General features: G+C 38.5%; 1 protein-coding gene across 2 annotated transcripts in view; it reads left to right on the forward strand.

Annotated features, from left to right (window-relative positions):
* The window catches only part of KIF13B (kinesin family member 13B), a 175865-nt gene that overhangs the window by 64008 nt on the left and 96748 nt on the right, over window positions 1-15109 (forward strand). For both annotated transcript variants that reach the window (XM_037042195.1, XM_037042196.1), the window contains exons 5-10: window positions 479-571; window positions 1652-1832; window positions 5017-5104; window positions 7900-8034; window positions 10269-10381; window positions 11533-11644. In XM_037042195.1, coding sequence (XP_036898090.1) covers window positions 479-571; window positions 1652-1832; window positions 5017-5104; window positions 7900-8034; window positions 10269-10381; window positions 11533-11644 — 722 coding nt within the window. The remainder of the gene's footprint in view (window positions 1-478; window positions 572-1651; window positions 1833-5016; window positions 5105-7899; window positions 8035-10268; window positions 10382-11532; window positions 11645-15109) is intronic.

Genomic DNA, 15109 nt, shown 5'->3' on the forward strand with positions numbered 1-15109 from the left:
ACCATTTCTGCCTTATAAACTTTAAAAAATAAAAAGTAAATGTTTCCAAATGAAAAAAAATCATTGAGGGAAAGGAGAGGGGATTGATACATGTGATTGTTTTGAACTCTAGTACCTACTCAATAAAATATTATCTGAGTGATACATAGTTAATTTCAGGTCCACCTAAGTCCCAAGTTTACATTTTGTATACTTAGGATCACAGTTTCCTAGATTAGCAGTTCACTAGCTTTTTGTATTGCAGAAGATTTTAATCAGTGCTTACTAAGGTAAGTTCATATTATCAGGAACTTTTTACTCCTTATGTGCTATCTAGAAATACTCTGAAGAACATTACCCTTTGGAAGCATTCATCAAGTTTAAAAATCGTTTGGGAGATAAGCTGAAAAAAAGTACATTTCTGAGAGGTTTTTTTTCCTTTAATTATTTATGTGTGGTTCTGGCTTAAAACATCCTCTCCTCTCTCTCTCTCTTTTAGGTCAAGATGATGTTTTTAAGTGCCTTGGGGAGAATATTCTTCAAAATGCTTTTGATGGCTATAATGCATGTATCTTTGCCTACGGACAGACTGGTAACATTAAATATGTGTTTTTTAAAGTCTTAAGGGTCATAACAGAGAATATACCAAAAAGGATACATATTGTTAGCATCTTATCAGTTATGATTGATGAGGAGCATTTTGACTACCGTACCTTTGTGGTCAACAGGAAGGAAAATCTTCTCAAAGCGAAGGGCATACTGTATGGCTTGTCCAGTTGAAAACTGTTCTTCACGGACACATGTGTGTATTTTTAAGAGGCAGTGTGTATAATGGTTACAAGGGCAACGACTCTGATCCAAGTTATCCCAGCTCCAGCCCTGCTCCTGCCATTGACTAGCTGTGAGACTTGCATCTCAGTGTCCTTATCTGTGAAGCATTGACAACCTTCCATACAGGGTTGTCACAGTGAGTTAACATGTTGAAACTTTTAGGGAAGGCCTGGGACCTAGGCAGTGGTGTGTTAGTTTTAGTGTATCATGATACTGATAAAGTGACAGGTGACAAAAGCAGCAACTTGCATTTAAAGGCGTGTTTACAAAATCACTGCTACAAAACAGGGGAAAAGTATACTGAAGACTATGAGTGCGTGAATTTTTTTCTTTCTATTTTCTGGTGTTTCCTAAATTGCCTTTCATGAATATGTTGTCTTGATACAACAGAGAAAATAACTTTATAGTAGAAAAAAATTATGCTGGTTTCTACACTGTTGCCAAAGTAGGTTACTTAGGTCTGGGGCCTATAAGGATAACATATATTTTTGACACTATGGTTGAGAGCAAGCACAATGATATTATTAATCAGTGGATCTTTCCAGTTGATTTTAGAAAACTATTTTTCATTTGTTTTAAGTAACTTTTTAAACTCTGAAGGTATTTAAAGAAGGTTTTTGTTTTCTTCCTAAAGGATATTTATTTTTGACTTTTGACTTTGACTTTTGACTTTTACACTTTTACTTTTTCAGTACTTAGTCTCATCACTCTATTTGGGTATATTTCTCATTTTATTTTGGGTATTTTCCAAGTGCTAGTAATTTATTATGAGCACTGGAAAGAGGGTTATGTGTTTCGGCTTCTCAAAGAGACAGTAATAACTGTGATTTTCATTTTCTAGGATCTGGAAAATCTTACACTATGATGGGTACAGCTGACCAACCTGGATTAATCCCAAGACTCTGTAGTGGGCTCTTTGAACGAACTCAGAAAGAGGAAAATGAAGAGCAGAGTTTTAAAGTAGAAGTATCCTATATGGAAATTTATAATGAAAAAGTCAGAGACCTTCTTGATCCCAAAGGGTAAATAACTTTGCGACTTTAATATTGTAATATTATGGACCAGAACAGACATGATAAGTTGGCTTAATGAATTTTTTTTTATTGCATTCTGGTAGAGAGTTATTTATCTAGGTATTGTCTTTGTGATTTTATGTAGTTGTTTAGTTATTGTTGTTGTGATTTGCTGTTAGTTTCATTGAGTGGCTTCCTGCACCCAATTCTGGGCTTTGGAAGTTCGAGCTAAGGTGGGACCGAGAAGTATGGTCGAATGGCATGCACTTGGGTCAGACTGCCCTTCTCATATGCGTCCAAAGCCACACATAAAAAATGTGTAATGAAAATTAAGGTACTTAGTATCTGCTAACTGGTATCCTTAATCTGGTCCGTTATTAGTATTTTTAAAAATATTTTTATTATTTATTTATCTTTAGAGGGGAAGGGAAGGGGAGAGGGAGAGAAATATCGATGTATGGTTGCCTCTCGTGCGTACCATGCTGGGAACTGGCCTGCAACCCAGGCATGTGCCCTGACTGGGAATCGAACTGCGATCCTTTGGTTTGCAGGCCTGCACTCAGTCCACTGAGCTATACCAGCCAGGGCCTATTAATATTTTTTTAGCCAAGAAGTTTCAGGGGGAATTCAGCTGTTTGGTGACCGGCTGTGAAGTGAGAGAGAGGTATATAAGTATGGAACTGGACTTTAGGACAGTTAATTTTAAAGATCTGGATTTTAAAAAGTCCTTTTTTATGACATTTACTTTGAAATAGAAGTGGCTCAGAAGTATTAGGAAGCCTTAAAAAATGCTGTTGTCACTCTGTAGTCATATCTGAACCTAATGAGGAAGATGAGGTGTCTGAGGAAATCTGTTCACTGCACAGTATTCTCTGAGTTCAGATTTTAAGGAAGTGCAACAGTGGAGAGAAAGAAACAGATCACAACCACAGCTTGTGGCTTACTGATGTAAGAGCAGTGTTCGGGAGGTCAAAGAGCCAGGGGAGCCGGGGCTTACAGAGCATGCGGGGATGACGAGGGGACATCGTCTTATGTCTGGATGACGAGGGTGATCGAGGGCAGGTGGCGTTAGAGGTGGTGAGTCATCGCTCCATCAAAATGAGTATCTTCACCCAGAGAAGGGGAAGATTCACTAGAACGTGCTCGATAAATTCTGTGTGGAGTAGGAGTTTGTTCACCATGAAGTTAGGTGAGAACCAATCCAGCACAGGGGACAGCTCATGCCAAAGTATGTCGGAGAAGTCCCTTGTTTGGGAAGGGACCCAGCTGGCCAGAGTGGCTGGAGGGCTGTGTGCAGGGAAGTCAGCACAGCACAGAAGGAGACCGGAGGTAGGATGGCTATGGCCTAAACTCCCACATCTTGCTGAACGTTGTCTCTTGTGCTTTTTCTGGCTGTACCCTGAATACTTTGTCTCACACCTTCATCTTTGTAAAGACCATTGTTTTCTTAGAGGTCCACCCCATAGCTACTCAGAAAGTCTCAGCTGGCTTCATTCTTGTGTTTTGTATTCCACAGTACTTGTGTGGTGTAGCTTGAACTTTATCTACAGTTTTTTTCATAACTTCTTACATGTTAGTCTTGTGTGTAGTTGAGTAATTAACAGCTTGGGTTTTGGATTTACCTAGTTCTGATTCTGGGTCCATTAATTGTTACCTGTTGACCAAGGTCTCATACTTTCTAGGCCTCACTTGTACAGAGAGTTTGACACCCCCGAGGGCTGTGTGAAGGCAGGCTGGGGTGGTACGGGGTCTCAGAACTGTATGGCGCATAGGACGTGCTTGATGTGTGTTTGCTGCTGTTGTCCCCCGGGGAAGTTCTGGAGGTTTGTGCAGTGTTTCTGAGCAGTTGAAGTGAGTAGATTGGAAACTGTAAAAGTGATACCTTTTTAGTGAAAGACAAGATAACTTTTGTTATTTAAATACTAATTTTATTAATTCAGCATGTACCATGTGTAATAAGGTAATTATGTTTTACTCAGGAGATAGTATGGTATACATTGTTTTTAAAGTAAAGGGAAAAAGGGTCAGGAAAAGGTTAGAATATATTCCAAAGTCAGAGCTAAGTTAAATGATTGTTCTATGTCTACTTTATGCAGTTTTATCATAATAAGTGAAGTTTTAAGTGGTTGATCCTAGGGTGATAAAAGAGTCCAAATCACTAGAAAATATTTTTTTAAGATTTTTATTTTTAGACAGAGGGAAAGGGAGGAAGAAGGGGAGGGAATCATCAATGTGTGGTTGCCTCTCACACCCCCCCCACTGGGGACCTGGCCCAGCACCCAGACATGTGCTCTGACTGGGAACCGAACCAGTGACCCTTTGGTTCACAGGCCAGTGCTCAATCCACTGAGCCACACCAGCCAGGGCAGAAAATATTTTTACATAGTAAGAATCCTGTGTAATCTCACCATCAGCAAATATTTTTACAGTATAATGATTTTATTTTTTAAAGAGTTTTTGAGATATAATTCATGTCATGAATCAGTCATCAAGAAATATTTCTAATATTTTTGGTTGATATCATTAACTGTAGTATATGCTCTAGGTTTTAGGCAGATGTCCTTCCCTGGGTTTATCAGTTCTTTGTTTGCTAAGAGGCTTATTTTTTAAAAAATTATGAATGAGTATTTAATTTTATTGAAAACTTTATCCTATGTTTATTGAAATGACCATGCATTTTTTTCCTCAGTCTGTCAACGTGGTAAAGGCTGTGACTCTTTTTCCAGTTTTAGAAAACCCTGCGGCCCTGAGATAATTAAGCCCAGTTTTAGGTTTTTCAGTCGTCATCAGATTCATTATTTGTTGTCTTTTGCTTGTGTTTATCACGATCCGGGTTGGCCTATAATTTTTCTTTTTTGCACAGTTAACGTTTATTGAATTTCTGTGCTCTGCACCACATTCTGTGATGTGACAATCAGATTGTTTGTATCTATTTGACCCTGCATTCTTTATGGTAGTAAATAGACATCCCACAGTGTACCCTTTTGAGTGATGTGATATTTTACCACATTGTGAAGTTTTTGTGACTAAGTCAAAATTTAAAATTTTGGTTTAAATTCTTCTGGGATCAAGTCAGTTGGTTTTATTTATATGGGATCTTTGTTGAATTCAGTATGTATTTTATGGCACACAGTTGAGTCCTTTAAAAAACAGGTTATTGTTTAAAAATTGTTTCTTTGTTTTGAACAAACAGAAGCCGTCAAACTTTAAAAGTCAGAGAGCACAGTGTGTTGGGACCCTATGTGGATGGACTTTCTAAACTGGCTGTCACGAGCTATAAGGTAACAGCATCCTTTATGTGATAACCAATTTCAGTGTAGCAATTTTTTTGTTTAATTTGTGATTATTACTATTTTTGAAATAAAAAAATTACAGCAGTATCACTTCATAAATTATTTTTACAACAATTTTTACTTAAAAAGCTGTGAAAGAACGTGTTCATTTGTAAGATACACCTATTCATCTGTTGTGAGACACACAATTTTTTCATGTTTTACCAACTCCAAAGTTGTGATGTAGTGTAGAATGGTAAATGTCAGCTTTTATCTTCCCTAGTAGTACATAAAATAATGAAGCTGCTTACAATTTGCTGGGTTTAATGAAATCACATGTACTGAGTTAAGTAGGTGGAGTTCAAAGGCTGTTTTTCGTCTGAGAGAATCACTTACTGGCTTTTGTCAGCTCTCTCCATTTCCAGACTTCATGGTTGTGCTCTTCGGGAAGCCACCCGGCTTTGTGCACTGGGGAAGTGGGCGCGGGGTGACACGAGATGATGTGGTGGACATTGACTTAAGAGTCAGTGCATGTCGATCGGTGACACTTAATCCTTTTGTACAACTCCTGTATGATTCTGGATCATTTACTGTACTTCACTCACCCTCTTTGTCCGAGTTTTTAAAGTAGAAATTAGTTTCACTGTTTTGACTACCTAATGAGGTAGGTTCATTTGTTTTTTGTTCATTAATCAGTTCTTTTATTTGAAATATCGTCGATACTTCATTTAGTAAGTGTTGAATACCTGCCATGTGCCAGTCATTGTGCTAGGTGCTGAGAATATAAAAAATGAACAAGATGGTCCATTACCTCTGTAAGCTTCTGTAAGCTTCTTACAGGCACTATACAGGTAAAACAGCATGGTTTACAGTGCCGTGACAGATGCATATTCGGGGTTCACCGGAGTTTCAAGGAGCGTACCCTAACTTAAGGGAATGTGTAGGCATCGGGAGGGTGGTGTCTGGGAAGGCTTCCTGGAGGAGAACAGATGGGTTAATGCAGGTGAAGAGTCTTTGAAAACTTCAGAATATTTATATACAGGTTAGGTATTGTTAGTTTATTGATAATGACCATTTGAGAGCACATTTGTGCAACATTGGAGAGAGATCAAGATTGTTTTGAGAGCTCAGAGATTAGAAAGTATGAAAAGACTTGTTGTTTAAAAAATTAAAAGGCTAAATACAGAGTGCATGCATGAGACAACAGATTAGAGACCAGTGAATAAATGCAGACTACATCGGACAAGGCTTTCACACTAAGCCTCAGGACTGTCAGATTTAAGGGGTTCAAAGTGGAGTTAGAATGGATCTAGAAAATAGTAATTTTTTCCATTTTGGTACCTATCTATATCTCTTTTTGCGGTTAATGTTTTTAAATTGAGGTATTTTATTTATAATACTGACTTTTTCCTTAAATATTATTCTTCTCAAAGGACACATGGACAATAATTACGGTGGGGGGCGGAAATGGGAGGGAGGTGGAGAGCACTGGGGGGAGCAGGGAATATAAAACAGAAAACTGTACTTGAATAAGAATTAAATAAAAAAATATTATTCTTCTTAATTTATACAGCACCTTAGGATTTTCAAAGGTTTTTGTATATGTGAGCTAGGATTAAGTTTGGCTATATATAACAGAAACAGTGTAACAGGATTTAAATTCCTTAGAATATGAATTATGTTTTGATCATTCTATGTCCTTAGTATGTTAAAATGTACCTGGCACATAGTAGGTGCTTTCAATATATATTTGAGTGAACGAATGAATGGTGAAAGGGCTGGTGTGTTGATTCCAAAGGTGCCTTTAGGAACCTAGATTTCAGCCAGCTCTATGGTAATGCCCTCACTCTTATAGTTTAAGATGGCTCTGAGAGCCAGGATGCAATGGCATGCCTACTCCCTTGAAGGAGAATTTCCAGTGACCTGTATTATCCTTTACCTCTCATTTGCTAAAACTTACTCATATGGCCAGACTGAGCTGCAAGGGCATCTGGGAAATGTCCCTTAGCTCTGCTGCAATATGCTCAGCTGAAGATTGGGTTCCTTTACTGGAAAGAGGAGGAGGCTGGATAAAAGAGGGTAACTGGTGAACTTCACACAGACCATCTTTGTTGTTGCTCAGTTCAGTCTTTGGAAGGTAGATGGTATTAGAGCTCTGTACTGTTACTTGTGAAACTAAAATTCAGACTGATTAAGTAACTGTTTTAGAGCATATGACATTTAAAGAAATGAAGATCACATGATCCTTCTATATTGCACCATGCTGTCTTCTGTTTTAGCAGTAACGGCAACAGAGTAGTGCAGAAAATTAGTCTCCTGAAGTTTTTATTTTTAAAAATAGTTTTGGTAAGGTATGCGTCAAGGTGGTAAGGTAATACTCTGCCTGCTTGAGGGGGTAACAGATTACTTTTGCTTGTTGCTTATTCATGTAATCTAATTTGATTTAACAGTCAACTTCTATTACTTCTGTGATTAAAGAAACTAATCTTTTTTCCAGATTTCTAGATGAGGATTGGCAGGGCATATTTGTTGATTTTGTGAGACTCAACACTTAATGTCTAAACTTTTCTAACTCTCAGTGGAAGATGCCACTCTGCACACACAGAACATAGTGTGTTTGTTTTGTTTTCATGGGCAGTGTGGCTATTGTGCTCTATGGGGTTTCATGTTCACTGAAAAACAAAGTGTAAATGCCAAATAGGTCTGCCTCATAGTGCAACTTGTAATGTATTTTTGTAGTATACCAGTTTTACTATATATTAGGCAGATAGTGAAATGTGTGTCTGTGACTTGTTCTCACTTAGGATATCGAGTCATTGATGTCTGAGGGTAACAAATCGCGCACGGTCGCTGCAACCAACATGAATGAGGAGAGTAGCCGATCCCACGCAGTCTTCAAAATCACCCTCACACATACTTTGTACGACGTGAAGTCTGGGGTAGGTGTTCAGATATCTGACTTATTAAAAAGAATTTTTGAAGTAGATCATGGTTTATCTTATTCCCTTCAGGTGTTAGATGACTTAAAATCCTAACCAAACATGTATATCAGTTAGGACACAGAACAAGAAACAGAAGTCATGCTGGGTAAACAGAAAGAGCTTTAAAGGAGGGATTTGGGTGTCTGCAAAGTTGCTGAAACACCTGAGGGGGAGGGGGTTCTAGACTGAATCTCCAGGAATAATTCCCAGAACAACACTTCCTCATAGACCAGGATGCTATCTCTGAAGCCACCTCTATGCTGTGAGCTGTGAGTCCCAGGCACACCCCATAGCTGTGATCCAGGGCAGCATAGGGGCTTCCATGGTTAAGGAGCACACAATCCTGCTTCCCAGCCAAACAACCCCAAAAGAGGCACAGGATGACCTCTGCTTTCCTTCTCATTTCTAAATCTTAATCAAGTGTATCTGACTGACAGAGCCTAAGCCACGTCCTGAACCCCGGCCTGCACAGGAGTCTGAGTAATATAGTGTTTAGCTCTCCACCCTCTCCAGCTGAAGGAAGGCGGAGCAGAAGTACAAACAAACGGTCCAGAGTCTTTGCCACAACATTTTTTTGACTCATAAACTATGATGGCTAATGGTATAAGCTAATGTTAATACTGTAGCTGATTCAGTGGAGGTACTTTTGAAATACTACCTTCAGTTAAGCAGCTAAGTATCAGAAGGAATAAATTGCACTAGGGAAATTGTAACTGTCAGATTGCTGCATTTATGGAATAAATATGGAGTATTTGGTCTTCAAACTTGTAAGAATAAATAGAACCAGAGATGTAAATGCTTCTACACATGGAAAACTCCTCTGTGGACTTACACATTTGTTTCCTTCTTTTAATATGAACTTTTGCATATTTTGTTATGATGTGTAACCCCCAGCAAATCAGTTTCAAATACCAGAAGCTAAAATTATCACCCTGGCAAAGTGCTTTATTTTGGCAGGGTTTTTGTTTGTCGAAAGCATATTTTTCTTCTTTTACCATCACAGCAATATTAGTAAAACAACAAAAAGTTCTTTGTTTCCTATTTCCTTTTCAGCATAAAACAAAAAACACACTGAAGACTTTTTCTTTAAACCAAATGTACTTTTGATTTGGGAAGCTGAATTTCCTTTTGTCGTAACATGTTTATTTATGGAAATAAATACAAATGTGTATTTTAAAGGAAAGGTTTAAAAAATGGTCCAGCCTATAGGATTTGGCATCAGTTTCCCCTATTTTTTGTATTGCTGCTGAATATAAAATGTTATGTGTGTGATTTAATAGAAAACATTTTAAAATTTTTATTTTTAATTCTATTTTGCATTCAGTATTATTTTGTATTAGTTTCAGGTGTACAGCATACTGGTTAGACAGTCATATACTTTATAACTCTTCCCTCAGGTATTTCCAGTACCCACCTGGTACCATATGTAGTTACTACAGTATTAGTAACTGTATTCCCTGTGCTGTACATCCTCCTGACTGTGTTTTACTGCCCATCTGCATTTCTCAATTCCTTCACATTTTTCATGCCTCTGACAACTACCAGTGTGTTTTCTGTATCTGTGAGTCTGTTTCTATTTTTTTATTTTTAGGAAAAGTTTTTGATGAAGGAGAATATCAGTATATGTATGTATACATTTATATACCATCAGAACTAGGGAACTATATAAATTTAATACCTGGAATTATGAGATAAGAAAATGATTACATATGAATAATATGAAACATTTTAGAAAGTGTTGAGTTTTGAGGGATCCTTCCATTGTATACAAGTCAGATAAATTTTTTATGTCACTAAGAATTGCAAATATTTTTTTCTTAGAATTATTGGCAAACATTTTTGAAATTTTGAGCACAGCTTCAAAATATATCAAAATTTGTAACTTATAAATAGTGTTTTTGTATACTTCCCTATGAAAATTTTATTGAGTTCCCTTCAAAATGTCCCATTTAGGGAGGCTCTGTTTTCCTGAGACAACTTTAACTTGGTCTGGAATAGTACAGCTTGTATAATTCTGTGTTTGCTAGACTGTACAGTTTTCTTGCACTGGTTTATAGCAGCACAAACTAATTTTGAAATAACAGTAAGTAACTCTTTGGTAAAGGATTTTGATAATAAACTCATTCTGTAGAGATGGTATCACCTTGTGTACTGCTTAACTGTGTATTCATATTTACCAACTTACTTTCTAGACATCTGGAGAGAAAGTGGGCAAACTGAGCTTGGTTGATTTGGCTGGCAGTGAGCGAGCAACAAAAACTGGAGCCGCCGGTGACAGGCTGAAGGAGGGGAGCAACATTAACAAGTAAATTCTTCAGGAACTTACTTTTTATTGCTTTTGATTTAATAGCCAAATATGTGAATGCATGTGATTATTAAAAGAATAAAACCCTGGGCCCATTAAGGCTATAAGGAATAATAGTTTCAAATTTTTGCATATGTATATTTTGTATAGGCTCGACCTATTCTATGTTTTGGTCAGATGTTTGATGGGCTGAGAAGCACGGTCTCAGTTCAGAGGTTTCTGGAGAGCAGCCTTCTAGAAATTGGGGGCCTGGCAATTCTTTCCTGGTTCCTGTGTATTCTGGGGTGTTCAGTGGCACCCTTGGCCACTAGGTGGCGGTAGTCTCTGCCACCTCTCTCCCCTCATCCACAGTGGTGGCACCCAAATTATCTCCAGGCATTGCCAGCTCTGCTCCCTGAGGGGGCCCAGTCACCTTCAGTTGAGAACTGCTGATCTGAGTTATAGAAAGTAACAAAGATAATCAGTCTGTCCGCCTTGACCTTCGTTCACTGTCTGAACAAACAGCAGCATGTGTAATGGCCACGTCTGGCTTTCCCGGTTATGACTGCTGTGCTGCTTATTTATTCCAAGAGGTTGGGGCTTTATGAAGCAATGTTTTGTTCACCAGTTCTGTCATATGGTTGTATTTTATACCCCAGGCTACATCATTAGCTCTTGTGGACAGGGTTCTTCTCTGTCTTTGTGGCTCCCAGAAGGACACACAGTGAGATAAGGAGTCATCAGTAACCAGTTGACCAACTGGAGATCCTCGGTGTCACAGGACACCATTATGCAAATTCTCTGTTATTATCAAATGGCTATGTGTATGCAGTTATGTGTATAATTTTTGCCTATGATTACTTGTACTAGGTTTGTGGCCTTTCTTAAAGATGTGTGATGTTTATGTCGTTATCTTGACTCAGAGGTTTGTGATTTATACTTTTGTTTATAAAAATGGGGGGAAAACTGTGCTAAGCAATTTTATTGCTTACAGTAGCATAGGAGGGATATCAGCTTTTAGAATTTGTGTATTTTTTAAACAGAGTGGCTAAATGCTGACAGTGCCATTTTCATGCAGGTTCAAAGGCATCTTGATGTTCAGTCTGTGTGCTGAAACACGACACTTGACGTACTCGGTCTTTATCATTGTCATCATCTGTTGCACCATGCAGGTCCCTCACGACCCTCGGCCTCGTTATCTCAGCCCTCGCAGACCAGAGCGCTGGCAAAAACAAGAATAAATTTGTTCCATATCGTGACTCAGTGCTCACTTGGCTGCTCAAAGTAAGTTGTTTTTTTCTTTCCTGGTCTACTCTTGGTGGTTGGTAACAGGAAGAATAAAGAGTAGAATAGTACTCCTTTTCAGTTATCCTTTCCTCTCAGTGTTCAAATTTATAGTCATTAGGCTTTTAGGTGATAATTACAGTTTTGACTGTGAAGCACAGGTTTCTTCCTGAGCCAGCAGAACCTAGAAGCAGTGGGAGTTCTGGGCACACTGGCTCGCACAGTTGCCTCAGATTCTGGGGACAAGAAGAAGGACGTGGTGCTAATCTGACAGGCAAGTGAGTCGTAAAAAGGAGTTTCCACCGTCGTACAGACTAGGCTGCGCTGTTGTCTTTCTCCAGACTCCCCTTGTTTGACTGACATTTAGGACCTTGTATTTCTATTTAATGTCAAAACTACTCACGATCATTTTAATTTGCTTTTAGCTTTTTACAGATATTGTTTAAGAGTATAGAGTAGGTCACGTAGTTGTTCATTGGCTGATTTGGTGTGTGAAGTGCTGAGGAAAACATAAAGGAGTATAAAACACTCTTTGCCCTTTACTTGCTTAGAGTCTAGTAAGGGAACAGCATTTACATAAAATACCATAGTGTGAATTAGTGATGCCATCAGATTGAGAGTGATGATGTGTAATAGGAGTTTGGGGAAAAGAGATGGTTCCCAGGTTTCCCTTAGCCTCGCTGGATTGGGGATTGGCCTCGGGGCCAGGGGGTATGCAGTCTAGGGACACTTTAACTCCTTACAGAGTGGCCAACCTGGGACAGAATATTTTTTTACTATTTTTTTCTATTCAAAGTGGAGAAATAATTTTGTGAACCCTATTTAGTCTTGTGATAGCTTATTTTCTCATTGATCAAGACTTATGTATTGAACAGCTATTGCTCATGGTGGCAGGGTTTGAGAATATAAAGATGAGTTAAGCAAAGGTCCCCAACTAGCTTAGTACAGGATACAAGTTTGACTTAGTCTGCGGTGTGTTTAGAGAGCTGTGATCAGAAGCATTTCCTGATCATTCACGATTATTCCTTGGATGTGTTTGTAAAGGGAGTAGGATTTTTTTCTACTTTCTACACCCTCTTAAAGAGTTTCTGGTATTCGAGTTTACGTTCCAGAACTCTCTGCACACCATCTGAACTTGCTTTATTAAGTGTAATTTGCCACAGCAGAAAATCGGGTACATTGCTTCCTTTGGTCAAACTGCAGTAAAATTGAAATTTAAAAGAATAAATAAAGGAATTTTGTAAAAAAAAGAACTTTAAATTTTATTTTTCAATTACGGTTTATAGTCAATATTATCTTCTATTAGTGTCAGGTGCACAACACATTGGTTACATAATCCCATACTTTACAAAGTGTTCCCCCTGGTATATCCAGTATGCCCTTGACACCATATGTATTTATTGCAATGTTATTGACCACATTCCCCATGCTGTACTGTACTTCCCCATAACTATTTTGTAACTACCAATTTGTACTTCTTAATCCCTTCATCTCTTTCACCCAATTCTGCATAAACCTTGAATTGAAGGGATATTACAAAACATTTCACCACCAAGGAAATAATTGTACTGATTGATATTCATGAGTTAATAATTAAACTCATAATCTCGTTTATTAATTTCCTTAAGAAAACTCAATAAGATACTTATTTCCTCCTCAAACTTTTCACAGAAACATTTCCTGATCATTCATGATTATTCCCTGGATGTGTCTGATTTTAAAGACAAAATATTCATTGTCTTGTTTGTGTTGCTACATCAGTCCATTTATTAAATAATAAGAACTGTCTTTTGTTAGTTAACACAGTTACAATGGCCTAGGTAATTTTTCGTGGCCGTCTGATAGGCTGAGGGCCAGGAGAGCTTGTTCTGGGAGAAACAGGTGCTGCGCTGAGTGCTGTGTGTGCCTTGTCTCGGTTACTCTCAGCAGGTGAATGGTGGTGTCCCTATTTTGCACGTGAGGCACTGGAGAGAGAAACAAGGGTGGAATCCAGGGCTTTGCTGCCTGGGAAGAAGGTTATCAAAGGTTATCAAAGGTTTTCTTGTGATTAGAAGGAGAAGCACTTGACTGTTACCAAGCATTGATAGAAACTATTGGAAATAGTTGAACTTGATAAAACAAAACACTTTCTTAAAAAGTTCAATTTATCTTGTGTTTAGTAAAGTTAGGTTAATTGTTATTTCTGTATGTTAATTCTCAGGCTAAAGAAAGGAATACTTTCTTGACTTTTGTCTTTTTTTCTGAAAAACTATGTTGTGACCTTTATTTTGTTTGACTTTTGCAGCGAGGTGTTGAGTGGGGGCATTTTTGCAAAATGTGTTTTGGGGCATAAACAGCTCTCCCGAAGGTCTCTCAGAATCCAGTGTTACGTAAATCATTCTCCTTTAAAATGGTTTTCATGTCCCTACTATGTTTTTCTTCTTTTAATTCTTAAGTAGTCCAACACTTCCTAATCCTTGTCTGACCTGGTATGATCCTGGTATTCTCCAGTGTAACTTGTATTCAACTTGTAAACGTGCTCATCATTTATAAGATTTGTATTTTTTAATTTTATTTATTTTTAGAGAGAGGGGAACAGAGGGAGAAAGAGGGAGAAAAACATCAGTGTGTGGTTGCCTCTTGTGTAGCCCCTACTAGGGACCTGGCCTGCAACTCAGGCATGTGCCCTGACTGGGAATCGAACCAGTGGCCCTTTGGTTCACAGGCTGGCACTCAGTCTATTGAACCACACCAACCAGGGCAAGATTTGTGATTTTTTTGTAAAGTTTTTTTGCATTATATTTATATTATAATTATGTGGTGCTCTTGATGTTTATAACATCTGAGAGTTGGAGGAACTTTCATGATACACTTGGTCCAGCATGAATGTGAGTGCTCCTCTCTCAGAGGCGGTAGAGTGCTAACTCATTTGGCAAGTGGTTAGGGAGAACCATTTTCTATTAACCTGATTTTGGCCTCTCTATGTGGCTTTCTCAGTATGCATCTCTTAACATCAAGTGACTTCTGGTAACAAATGCTCCTGTTACAGTGGCAACTAGGAATGAGCTACCAAAAGGGTAATAAAGGCAGGGTCCTCACCATTGCATTCTAACAAAGAACTTAATTCAGGAGGTTGAAAACACAGGAAGACATGTCTTAACCTGTTGACCCAGTAGTCCTGAGCTTGGTCCAGTAAGACTGCCAGGCATTCTGAACAACACAAGTTAACTATGATAGTGTGGTGGAAGGCAGAGCCCTTGAAAGTCTGTGTGTATCATCTCCACTCTCTGGGAAAAGGAAAACCTCGAGACTGTGTGTTCTTGCCAAGGTCTGGATGGGGGGAGGGGAAGGCTACCCATAGTACCCAAAGAAAAGCCCATACAACAACTTTGGTTAATTACCTGCCCCCAGCACATGTGGAAAATGAACAAATAGAGCCTGGAGCAAGTTAAGGGTTCAGGCTAACAGACCCCCACCCATGGTAGG

Source organism: Sturnira hondurensis, unplaced genomic scaffold (genome assembly GCF_014824575.4).
Source record: "Sturnira hondurensis isolate 20B ecotype Veracruz unplaced genomic scaffold, ASM1482457v3 Scaffold0003693, whole genome shotgun sequence".
Classification (NCBI taxonomy): Eukaryota; Metazoa; Chordata; class Mammalia; order Chiroptera; family Phyllostomidae; genus Sturnira; species Sturnira hondurensis.